Genomic DNA, 13,082 nt, shown 5'->3' with positions numbered 1-13,082 from the left:
AGCATTTTAATTGGGCCAAAAGTTCATCATCATGTACAACCTCAATATTCAACACGACGAAACTGAACTGATTCTCTCAATTTGCCCTCGACGTGACACAGTGCTCCTATAGGCCTGGAGAGCCAATCAGGCCCCTAGTTTGGGGTCCGTGTCCAATCGGTTTTGAGGACTTGTTCCTCCCGTTGGTCACGGTCACGCTCCAGTGCCCTCTACAACACCTCTGGGCTCCCTTCCGCTCTTCTGGCAGCCGGCCTCCTCCGCCGACTGGAATAATATTGTGTAATTGTTATTGACATATTGTGACTGCGAGAGGATAAGCAAGAACGTTCTCTCCACCTCCCGCGTGAAATTAACAGCTTGTGACAGCCCGGTGGACTGCAGAGGGAGTCGAGCTGACAGCTCCAGCCGAGAGGGCTGCCGCTCAGCACGACGGCGGACTTACAAATGATCAGAAGTCTTTCCAAACCTAATCAGGATCATACTGACACATTATTGGCTGATCTTATAACGTGTAGTTTGTAAGAAATGGCCAGAATTTGAAGGTAGCGCCAGAACTATCACGTCTTGTGTTATTACGAGACAGGACAGGCTAGCTGGTTAGCTGGTTAGCTAGTGCTGTAGGCTGCATTTAGCAGTTCAGCTCTGGTTTTATTTGGTCGGCTCTTGGCTGACATCTGGCCATGCTGCGGCCTGCTCGTGGCTCGGTTCTGGCAAACAGGAGCTGCCCGCCCACGTGCCATCAGTCCATGCAGTACGTGGGCCGGATGAGGGTGTCTGGTGCCGCCTCGCTATCAGGGAATGAACTGGTGAACGTGTTGGAGAATCCAGCAGCTAAACAGACAGAGTTGTTGTCCACAGGATCAGAATAAAGCCCATAAAAAGGAACTTTAATGGTGTTTAATAGCAAATAAATAACACGATGTGGGTTCAAGCGGGTCAGAGGTCCCCGCAGGGCATCTGTGTCCTGCTCAAGGACACTTCAGCTTTATTCAGCCTCAGTCTGCCGGCTGACGAGGCACTCGGACCATCGCTCTATTAAAGGATGTGTCTCCTAACACCAGGTCACCCCCCTCTTCATCTCCTCAGGTACATTATACATTAGATGAGAAGCCCCGGGGGTCGACAGGACTCTATATCACTACTTAACACCTTGCCATAGTCGCTCTCTCGGTCACAGTGCATAAGTCTGAGTCTGACACAGCCGCTGGCACCGGGACACGACGGAGGAAGCTGTCCAGGACACCGAGGTGGTGCACAAAGAGCTTGGAGCAGCACCAACATGCAGGACTGTGGTGTCGACCCGCTCCACACCGCCTTAAATCCATCATTTCAATCTAAAAGGTGCCAAATCACAATCCAACACAAAATGCAAAAGGATAGTGTCTCAACCGTGACGTGCTTCATATCAATAAACCCTGACGAGGTGTTTTTAAAGAAGCGTGAGTGTGATTTTGAATGCGTCGGCGTCCGTACCTTTCATCTCTCCCATGTCCAGGGTCTTGCCCAGCTGCTCCAGCAGGTCCGCTCTGGCAGCGTTCTTCTTGTGCTTTTTGCCATCGTAGTGTTGTTGAGCCATGCCGGGGTTGTTGAACCAGGCGTTGCATAGCTGGCAGTAGCGGTCCGAGTCGCGGCGCTGTCGCGGGGAGGTCATGGGAGACGTGTCTGGGGAGCTCTTTACAGGACTGGGGGACGCCTCTGAAGGGAAGATCAACAGGAAAAACACAAAATGGAGGTTCTGTGGTGGGTTTTACTGGATCAATTGACCAGAGACAAGGCACCAAGAAGCATATAGCTCATAAGAAGTTATGCTTTTACTTCCATAATCTAAAAACACGCCTTCATACTCAAACTCCACAGCCTATTTTCTCTGAGTACATCCAACTAATGTACGTCCCAGATTTGCAAGATGTGCGAGTGCTCTTACTGTATTACTGGGTCATTAAGATATCAATTTATGTGGGTAAGTAAACAAAACAAAACGACGTCTTTACAATCACAAAGAATCTTTTATTAATATCTAAAAATGCCACAAAGGCAGAAGCAGCTGGAGGCCGGGAGCGACACGGCTGAAATCTTCTGACATTCTCGACGCTCGAGCATAAAACAACTCTCAAAAGAGTAAAAAAAAAAAACAACTTTAATTCAAAATGGTTCCGAATGAGAACAAGGATTCAAAGTGTTAAGTTGTGTTTGCGTGCGGTCTCAGCTCGGTCGAGGTGTCGGAGGAACAGAATCGATCTCAAGTGCCGTCAAACTGTTCTTTCACATTCACCCTCGCAGTGTTCGAGCCCAGCTGTCGTTAACCAGAGTCAAGAAACGATTAGCCAGAATGTTCCCAGTCCTTACAATACTTCTTTACAATATTCAGAAATATGTATTTTTTTTTTCCCAGTAACTGAATAAACGAGTCCCAGAACACTGTTTGAAACTAGAAAGGTGGCAGGGTCCGCCACATGTAAGCAAAGTAAAACAGTATGACACCATGTTGTCCTTTTAAGTTGATCTTTCTCCTCTGATGATAAACTACATAATGCACCTTTAAGATCATTGCGGTCGTGTGAATCATACTTTTAACGTCCAGCGCTAATTAGCCAGCGTTGTCAGAGTGTTATTTCGGCCCTAATTGTTAAGTTTTGGCCAAAGGCAAATGCGAACTGAGCAGGACGATCACCTCTAAACTCTCTTTGCAGGAGATTCTCCACATCCGGATAAAAAACACATTGCTTTAAAAGCGAATCATGTTGGCAATATTTTTAGCTTATTTTTTTAACGAGATTGCAGACCACTAATGACATGTCACCACAGCCTAAAACCACAAGTTGGCTTTTTTTTTCACAGTGTGGCTCTGCAGCCGGCAGACGGGGGACGACGCGAGGGCTTTTAATGAGCGCTGATCAGCAGCGATGTAACGATGACCGCGGCTCCGCGGAGTGCAGCCCTCTGAATAACAAGCCGTTATCTCCATTAAACGCCTGAAGAGGAAAACCCAAATTCCACTTGGCAAACGGATTAAAGAGCCTGCTCTCCTCGTGGCTGCCCACTCGTGCCGTCATGCATGGATGACAGCATTAACCCCCCGAACGAGCGCCGCGCTGCACCGAGAGCTCCCCGACACAAAACAGCACTATCAACTTAATCAGTTTTAACACTCGAGTGCTCGACGTGGCCTAAGTCAACATTTAGTGTTGTCCCATTATGTTCCATTACACCAGTCAACATCTCAGAGTGGCGACCCAGGAACCTTCGCCGTCAGCGTTTTGCCCACCGTTCGTTCGTTCGTTTGTTCGTTCAGCCTCCAGTGAGTCCGAGCTGCGATATAAGCAGAGTTCACATTTGCATTATATCACACATTCAGCGCTCTGTTTGGGCGCTCGCATCCACAGGAAGCCGGCTATTATGTGGGATTGAATCTGTGACTTTGTGGTTATAGGGTGACCTCGCCGACTAACAGGCCAATGTAAACTGTCAGACTTAATTTAATCCCTGTAGTCCCCCTTTCGCGAGGAGGTCGGAGGTCGGCTGCAGAACAGAAGCCCGGGAGCTGTTGTGGATGTAACGCCTCCCTCAAAGGAGAGAGCGAGGCTGTGCGTCCGCCACGAAGCTCAGATCAATCCAAGAACTTAAACTTCAAGGATCACACAGGAGACCCACCTGCTCCTTCTGATAACTACAGTTTGCATCCTGACGTACACTGTGCAGAGAACTGAGAGCTGTTTCGACACCTCTGGCATATGAAAACACGACCTAACATAAGCGCCGCTCTCGGTTTCAGTAATAACAATCAGGCAATTACCTGCGAGAACAGAGAGAGGTGTGACAGAAAGTGGAGGAGAGGATTTAAAAGGCTGAGCGAAACCCAAAGAGGGTGAGATATTTATTGTTTGCGGAGACGACGAAGAACAGAAAGGAGGAAATTACTGATCCTACAAAAAACAACTACGTGACTTCGTCGTCCTCTGAAACGATCTGAATTAGTAATTATTCAAACGGTCCTTCACCAACCAAGTCTGTGACCTTTCGCAGTGCAGATCCAAAATGCAGAGCTCACTCAGCGTGTCATGGACACGAGTCGTTTCCAAATTAAAAGGAGAAAAATCTGGTTCTTCTCTTTTTTTCCTCCCTCTTGGTCCGAAAGTCATTTTCACCCAATAAACATCTCTAACTGGTGAATCCACAGGGGCACATCACAGTTAGGGGAGCTTTTAAGGCTTCAGAGTGCAGGAGAAATCCACCCGAGTGCTCTCAAACAACCTTTTTATACAAAACTACGCAGCAATAAGAATTCACATGACGACGGCTTTTATCTGAAATACGGTGAATCTGCTCACCGCACCGCAACACATGAACAAATAGAGAAAACACAACAATAGAGACGTGCTGCAGTCTGGAAACACTCCCCACTGCGGTTTGTGTATTTGTTTGTCTTCTTTATAACCTCATTAAAAAAACCTCAGTGATATTTGTGAAAGAGTTTCGCTCATCGTCACGAAGCTTCAGAGAACCGTCGCCTGAATCTGCGGCTCGGCTCGGCATCACTGAGCCTCACGGCGACTTTCAGCTCTTTGTTTTCGCCGTCCGGCTGCAATGTGCTGTTTTAGCTCTCTCGCTGCCCTCACAGCTCTGTTTCACCTGCAGCAGGCAGCTGTGCACTAACCTGCTCGCCACCAAACAGCAGATGGACACAGTTTTGTTTTACCTGCCTGCTGCCGGAGACGAAGCTGAGGGGAGCGAAACCAAAACAGAAAAGTTGTGGGCTTGAAAAAAACAAAACAATGAGCTGAAAGAGATGCTAAAAATGATCTCTGGAGCTGAGTGGGACTGCAGATAGCGGGTGATGGTTATCTGTAGATTTGTCATTGTAAAGTCTCGCTGCAGCTTCTCGGACTGGAATAAATCCTGAAGATGAAATGAGCGCAGGGGAAACGGAGACAAGCCGAAGATTTATCGGCCGTATCTCCCGTGTGTTTAAAAGATGGCCAAAAAAGTTGAGAGAGGAAGAGGAAAATGAGAAGCAAAGAGGAGAAACTCCTGCTACGACGAACACTCGGGGAAATTAAAGGAGCGTGATTACAAGACCAACACAAAGATCATTTATCATCATCAGTGTGACCTCCCCGTACAGTATCCTCCTCCAGCCAAGTGTAATCACGCTGATTTAATATTCAAACGACTCGTGTGCCCACCGTTTTTTTTTTTTTTTTTCCTTTACCTAAAGTATTTACGTTCTCTTCGAGGAGGCGCGCTCCTCATTCATACCCGGAGCTGTGTGTATTTGCGAGGATGGCTCTCCAAGTCCCATAAATAACCCAGCAGGCACACAAAGGAATGAAACCCTCTTCCTCGCATTTAGCGCGTCATTAGAGCCATACTGTTTGACACCCCTCCTGCGCTTTGATTGAGGGGGGGTTCAGCTCAGTTCAGACGGCGGGGCTCTTCGCCATCGCCGAGAGGCAGATGGCGTCGACTCGGCGTGGCACCTGCTGCGTGGAGGACACTTTAGACTCGGTGAAAAGGCCCCTCGCCTCTTCTTCATTACAGGTTTAGGAATCGGCGCGATACAGAAAGAAACGTGTCTTATTTTTGCTGCACAGAGACGAATTCACTCAAGCTTTGGACGCCGAGTACGAAGCTGCAGCTCTTTCCTGAAGGCGTGACGACTTCTTCTGACGTTGACGTCTGAGAAGAACATTTTTTTTTTTTTTTTTTTGGGGGAGGGGGAAGAGAATCGTCAGCACACGAGGGGATGAATCATCTCGGGCCTGATGGTGATGATTTATCATCATCAAGTCAAGGAGACAGTACACATGCCACGTTTCATAATGGCAGCCATGTAGCTGGTTAGTCAGAGGACGGACACACACACACACACACACACACACACACACACACACACACACACACACACACACACACTGCAGCAGTTTATTGGCCTGATAAGCTCTCGGCTGTCTGACCAAATATGAGGGTGAAGGAGCTCTGCCTGTTGGATCAGATTGTAAAAAATAAAATCTAGATTCGATGATTCGATCGAGCACACGGACATCTAAACTCCTTCAGTCTTCAGAGCTGAAACCACTTCATCAAAACACTTTGTACCGTCTGCGTCACCAACATCTCGCCTCCAGAACAGAGCTGCAGTACTGCTGTCCTACCTGCAGACAACAGACAACATGAAATCCAGCGTTATGAGTGAAATATCATTTAAGTGGCTGGTACGTGATTTGTATTCTGGTGTTACGGGCGGTTTTAAAACGTAGAGTTGAAGTAAAGGGCTTTGTTTTTGGGCTTTTTCTAGTGACTTTTATTCTTAATTCTTCTCTCACCTTCACCTGGAAATCACAGCTGTCTTGTCTGGAGATTAATTTCTCTTGAATTAAAAAACCATGAATATATGAGGCCGGAGGACATTTACCATAATTTAAACAGCAGAGAAGCAGCAGCTAACAAGAGGAATCAGACGGGAGGCTGTTTGTCAAACGAAGAGTTTATTCCTGTAAATGTGTGTTTTGACCGCGGTGGAAAGTGTTTGTGTTTAATCTGTTGGCGCCGGATGCAGGTTTGTTTCCGGTTCTGAAGACAGATCGAGGCGTCCCCGTCCTTCAGCTTCTCTATGACGGTAATTAGTCACATTCAAACCAGCCGGTGTTTGTCTCCGGGGAGACGCACAGCAGCCGTGTCACATGAAAAGCTTACATTTTAAAAAGGCAGCTTTGCATAAACTCCCCCCCCCCCTTTTATTTTTGTACATTAATGCAAATGCATTTTCATAAACTATAGAGCAACGTTCAGGCTTTTATTACTGACAAGGAGCTGAAAGCAGTTGTGATGCAGAGCTGAGAAGCCGCCCCGCTGCGAGGACTAAATGCTGCTCTGTTCATGTATTGTGTCGTCACCTGTCAGCCTCATTTATTCATTCAGCTCTCTGATTTGTGCATTAGGAGGTTGTCTGTGTGAAGATTTAGTTAAACCAGTCTTGGTTAATGACAGGAAACTAAAAAAAAACAACCCCATTAGTAGTGGATTAAACGTGTCATTTCTCCGGCACTAGTTTGGAGCACCGGGTTGTGCTGGAGAGCCCGGTTCCCCCTCCTCGCCTGGCATTTGTATGCAGACGGCGACGCAGTGCAAAGTAGACCTATTTAGCGTGAACAGAGTTATAAATCTGAGGCGATTCAGCATCTGTGAGGAGAGAGGGGCGATCAAAGTGCTCCGAATCCAAATCTCTTCCGACAATGCTGCTGCTCCCTTTTGGGGCTTTTTTCGACTCACCAGCATCTCGTCTGCCTACAAACCAGGAAACGAAATATATAGAATCTACTGCAAAGCAAACAAACATCTCCATCTCTGAGACTGATTAATATCTGCGAGGCTGAAGTCTGACTGCAGACTGTTTGTCCTTTTTAGACAAAGAAGTTGGAAATAGGAAAACAAGTTTGAGGAAGTTACTACGAGATTACTGTCAGGAGTGCAACATTTTCTCATTTAAACTACTTGTATTAGGCTGAAGTCAGGAGAAAGTAGGAGAGGGAGGGAGAGAACAGGAAGCTGCAGAGGTATGATGTCGATATGACTGTCTACAGGTCGCTTTCAGGTCTATTTTTGCCGAGATGTCACAGGAAGAACAGGCGAAATCCGAGTTTCTAAATAAAGTGCGACTCTGACCTGCTAACACGGACGCTGACATGAAGAGGAAGAAGTTACGTGATGCCACAAACATCACACATTTGGGTTAAAAATGCTAAAATATAAGAAATGCATTAACTTCTGTTTCTCTTCCCATCGTCATTACACAAGTTAATGACAATAAAGATATTGTAAAAGCACTATCGGAGGGTCTCGAGCTGCTGCACTGCACCAGAATCTGAGCAGAATCCCTCCGATGTAAATGTGCGAACATGTAAACGTGTGCACGCTGAGGCAGCCCGTTATATCGTTTGCACAGCAGAGGGGCCAGAATGGGATTAACTCATGTTAACATTTCAGTTTAATTGTTCATAGACGGAGACATTTAGAGTCATCAGATAATAGCCGTGGTCGTGTTGCCATACGAACACTTCAGCTGCACATTTTCTCCAAATCACTTCCCAGTAAAAGAAGAAAAAAAAAAAGAATCAGTTCAGGGGGAAAAATAGGTCCCTGCATTAGGCTGCAGATGTTAAAGGAAGTGACATTCATGGCGAGGCTGTTACGCTTACGGCCCAGACAATTGGAAACGGGCCAGAAATGTGCAAATAGTGCTCAGAGAAACCATGTGGATGAATGTGAAAATACATGTGACTGTGATTCTATAAAAAAAACACTGCAAATTAACATTCATTCAGCTCCAAAATAGACCCTGGATAAGAATTGCAGCTCATTGCAACACTGGTAGGTTGAGATCCAGCTGAAAACGCACATGCAGATGAGCGTGCTGCTATATGGGTCAGTGGAAGGATTCACATTAGCACGACGGTGCCGGACTTAAAGGGCAAACAGGGGCTATCTGTTAGCGTCTGGAGGCTAACGTGTGTGTGTGTGTGTGTGAGAGGAAACAGCCTGTGGGAGCGACATTAAACATTCATCTCAGCTGTCGGATGAAATTCCCGAATGTTTGAAAAACTTAATCGGATATTCCGAACAGGAGCTCACGCAGGACTTCTTCCACAGCGGATTTCTGAACGATAACAGGGCGATGTTCATCGTAGCGACACCAGAGCAGACGTACCTGCACGGATCTTTGCTGCTTTGGGGGGAATGACGAAAAAAGTTAAAAAATAAAAATGCTCGTCAGTGCTGGAGGTTTCTGCAGCTGTATAGCGTCTGACAGCAGGCTGGAACTCCAGGCCGTCCCCAGAGGCCGGCGGTTCAACAGAGGAACTCGGCCAGTCCGCTGACGTTACTTATGTAGAAATCAATAGCCCGGGCCTCCCGGTGCCCCGGATTTATCTTCCTGACATTTTCTATTTGTGACAGATCTGGGCGCCTGTACAATAGAGGTGCTCTAAATGTTTCAGAGAAAGAAAGCTCGGTTCAAAGCGAGCAGCTCCTGTATTTCAGCTGGATGGAGGCTTGTTTGGACAACTGGAACAGATCCAACATTTCAGTGACAGACTCTTTTACCGTCATGAGCTTTCCGATGCTATATGTGCAACTAATGTGACACTGTTGTGTTAATGTCTAAGAAGGATCCGTCAGAAGGACTGAATGTTTGCACTTTTTATGATTTTTAGTGGTAAATATTGTCAAATGTCTGGATACAAAGAGAAGAAGGTATTTTCTGCCACACTTGAGGAGGGAGGAGGCTCCTCAGGAGGTTGCTGGGTGTCAATACGATTGATGACTGCGTCTTCCCCTCGTTTGGCCGGGACGGAGCTGCCTCGGTTCTGAACCATTGGCCACAGATGGCATGCTTAATGGCCGTGTCTGTCACTGACATGTGGCAGAGAGAGCAAATAGCAAAAGGGTGCCGGCTGAGCTCGACATCATCAGACTGCAATCAAAGTTGTTAGGAAACGCAATTAAACCGAGTCAAAGTTTCCTCGAGGTTATTTAACTGCGAGGCAGCTGGACCGGAATCCAACTTTCTCCAGGCCCGAGTTACGAGCTTCCAGCCGAACACAGGCGGTAAACAATTTAAAGTTTGTTTCTGGTTAATCCATGAGTTGAATAGGAACACTGCACTGAGCTCATACACTCCCCAACACCATCAACATTTCAACCAGTCAAAGAAGGAGCAGGGCGAGATCGACCCGAACGCCCGGAATAAAAAGAAGAAGAACGGAGCCTGCAGGTGGATGCTGGACTGTGAATGCACAGGAAGGAGTGAAGGAGCTCAGTGGACATTTTGCTTGTGACAGCAGCGATGACCCAGAGCGCCGAGCTGCTCAAGATTTCTGGCTGCTTCGAATAAAATAATTTAAAAAAAAAAAATAAAGTGGAGCCCCTGTTGTCATTTCTGTCACGTCAGGTGTTCGACGGAAACAAAACCCGTTTCCCTTCCGCCTGAACGAGCCCTGCAGACTTTACAGTACAGCCTCTGTGCTAAAATGATATTCAGCTGCTGCTACAAAGCAATGAATTAATCTCTTCTCTCTTCTATTCAGCGAGCGAGTTCAAGGATTTGTCCGACAAACATTAACTCAAAGAGGAGAGCTTTGTGCGCCAATCTACCGGTTCGATCCCTCCACTTTAGAAGGGAAATAGGCTGCGGCGGCTGAAGCGGCGCTAATGCAGGATAAACTCAGGACGGTCCGACAATAGGAGACTGGAGATAATACCACTATAAAAATGCAGCGCCTTATCGGCCAACAGAAGACTTCCAACACATTTGAATAAAAGCAGCGGTGGCGATCTGAGGGCAGGAAGTTAAACACAGAGTGAATATAAATGACTCGGTCATCTGCAGCCAACACGCCGCAGTAAACAAACAAAGGCTGGAGGCTCATCTGTCCACACCCACGCTGCTCGTCGTGGACTCAGGTGTCGGGCTCCAAAATACAAGAGTTTCTCCTCCACTTCCCCCCCTCCTGTGATCTTCACTCATTATTCAAGCACAACTGCCAATTTGTAAGCAGATTCGAGGAGAGCAGCTGTCAGTGTTTCTCAGCAGCAGCAGACTTCAGTCAGCCCAAAGGTAAAAAGAGCAGTTGGTGATTAGATCTAAATAAAAACACACAGAGACTCGACTGCGGCAGCTTGCAGGGGTTCGGTAACTGTAAGTAAGTTGTAACTGGCCCCCAAAAACACGACGAGCAACATTTAGTTTTCTTTTTTAACGGACAGAGATTCCACCGGGCCCGTCACGTTCAGCAGCGTCGGTGGAGAAATACGTGCCATGTTTATTTCTAATGGAAGCGAACTGATGCCACCTCGATCTACACCAGGCAGGAAGTCAGACAGCAGAACGGCGTAGTGCATCGTGACAGAGCCGACTTACAGGAGATACAGTTCAACAAAGTCTGAAATATTCACAATAAAAACACTTCAAACAGACAAGTAACCCAGGTGGCACATTTACAGCACGGTAAAGGCTGCAATGTGCCGCCTTGTCTTTCTAAAAGGGAGGTGTAATATTCCTTCTTTTCCAAAAAGCCGCCACTGAGGCAGGCGAAAACATGTGACATGACATGAAGCATGAAGTTGGGTGTGAACAGTGAAGCAGGTCGAATTTATCTTCAAAATAAGAGCTTTACATTGCACCCCATTGGAGTTTAGAGCTGGGTTCTTATCGGGGGTTTTTAATTTGAAAGCAGCGACCGTTAGCTTGCTGTTACATCAACAAGCGGACAGTGAAGACAGCTACAGAGACCGAGGAGACGCTGCAGCTCCTGGATCTCTGCAGCTGTCCAGCTGCTCGTCTTGATGTCTGTGGATGAAGTGATGGACTGACTGCTGTGATCAGCTGTTTCCTGGTTTTAAAACTCCCCGGCTGTGGGTCGCACAACAGTGCAGGTCATCAACACCTCCGCACATCTCACGCAATCACCGGCACATCGACAGCTTGGATTTAGAAAGAAATGGAGGTGGAAATAAGTGCACCTCTGAGGCGTCAAACTGGCGGACCAACACAGACCCACAATTTACTGCCTACTGTCTAAATCTATGGAGATAGCCACAAAAACGGCTACTGTGCAACAAAAAACAAACTTCACCTGGACCGAAAGAGAGCAGCATGGCTTTAAGAGCGCTAGCAGCTCAAGCTAACAGACACCAGTGTTTAAATCAGAACAGTGCACTCGTAAACGAACGTACACACTAGACGGGAAAGGCTGTTCGCTGGGACTCAAACTCAGAAACAACAGAGGGAGAGTGAGGCGGACACACACGTCGAGTCTGAGGCGAGAGCTGCTACATGATTATTTAAAATCTGCTCCGTGGTTCTACTCCACTTCACACGTACATAACAACACCACCGCACGTTATCAACACATACGGGATCTTGCGCCTCATTCCTCGGTTATTTTCCTCCTCAATAATAAATACCCTGTGGAGACGTTTCGCTCCTCTATCATTTATACTCACAATGTATTTTTAACAGGGGCTATACCTTTGGTTGTGATAGCAGGCTGCTCCCCCAGTAGTAGCTTTAGCCTCTTGGCGTGGATTTTACCCTGGTAGTGTGACTGTGCCACCACCGCTGAGGTGAAGGACATGTTACACAGCGTGCAGCACTTATTCTTGTCCACGTCGCCCTCGTCGCTGCCCTAAAAAAACATAAAAGCACAGTGACATCTCATCAGTGATGAATCAAAGCATCCAACATGACAATTATTTATCTTTGGCAGCTTTTGAAAACAGGCTTCAATCAAACACAAGTCAAATGTATTATGAAGAAAGAGCAGCACACTGCAAAAGCAAGACAGCTGCACATTGAACACATCACTAATCTCCACCTCTCCTCCCCTGAAGTGTTCAGATCCTGGAGGGAGGCAAATTAAGTCGACTTTGCATTTTAAGGGGTGATAGTCGGGCCAGTACAGCCGATGGTGGACCGACCGCTCTCTGAGCCTCCATCTGTGCAAGCTGCACCAAAACCCATTATCCTCAGAGAACGAGGAGCAACCCGCCATTGCACGCAGCAAGACGGCGGGATGCTACTGTTTTCACTGAGGAACGACAGGCAGGAGGGCGAGGCCCGTCAGGCAGGCCGGGTCAGGAGAGGAGGCGAGGGAACTCCACGACCTCACTCAGATGTCAGTTTGCACCACGTATAGCCAGCCAACAGTGTGGAGTGATCTGTGTGCGTGTCTTTACAGTCGGGTTGCCTCAGCTTGAGAGGAGATGAGATAACGAGCTCGCTCACCTTCACGCTGTACGTACGTCTGACTTTGAGCTGCGTTTTTCTTTGAATGCAGCTTTTATATACGCTGATGACGGATGTGTTTGGATTCGAGCTGACGTGATATTTGGGCCGATCCCACTCGGCCCCACCCCTCTGTTTGGTGCCTTCAGACCGAGGGGTCTGGTGTCCTGAGTCATGTCGGGATAGTAATAATTTGCTGTTGTAGCTAAGTAGCTAGCGAGCTAATGTTACATGATCATCACTGATTTGTGCAGGACAGTCCAAGAAATATCCGGTCTTATCCGTTTCCGTTCTCATGCAG

General features: G+C 47.3%; 1 protein-coding gene across 1 annotated transcript in view; it reads right to left on the bottom strand.

Annotated features, from left to right (window-relative positions):
• Positions 1–13,082, bottom strand: part of zmat4a (zinc finger, matrin-type 4a) — a 96,055-nt gene that overhangs the window by 25,222 nt on the left and 57,751 nt on the right. Inside the window, exons 4-5 of the mRNA XM_037099575.1 lie at positions 12,026–12,182; positions 1,474–1,695 (exon numbers count right to left, since the gene is read on the bottom strand). Of these exons, the coding sequence (XP_036955470.1) occupies positions 1,474–1,695; positions 12,026–12,182 (379 nt within the window). The remainder of the gene's footprint in view (positions 1–1,473; positions 1,696–12,025; positions 12,183–13,082) is intronic.

This window comes from Acanthopagrus latus, chromosome 5 (genome assembly GCF_904848185.1).
Source record: "Acanthopagrus latus isolate v.2019 chromosome 5, fAcaLat1.1, whole genome shotgun sequence".
NCBI lineage: Eukaryota > Metazoa > Chordata > Actinopteri > Spariformes > Sparidae > Acanthopagrus > Acanthopagrus latus.
Note: the sequence above shows the minus strand (reverse complement) of the source record. Positions and strands in the feature narration are given on the sequence as shown.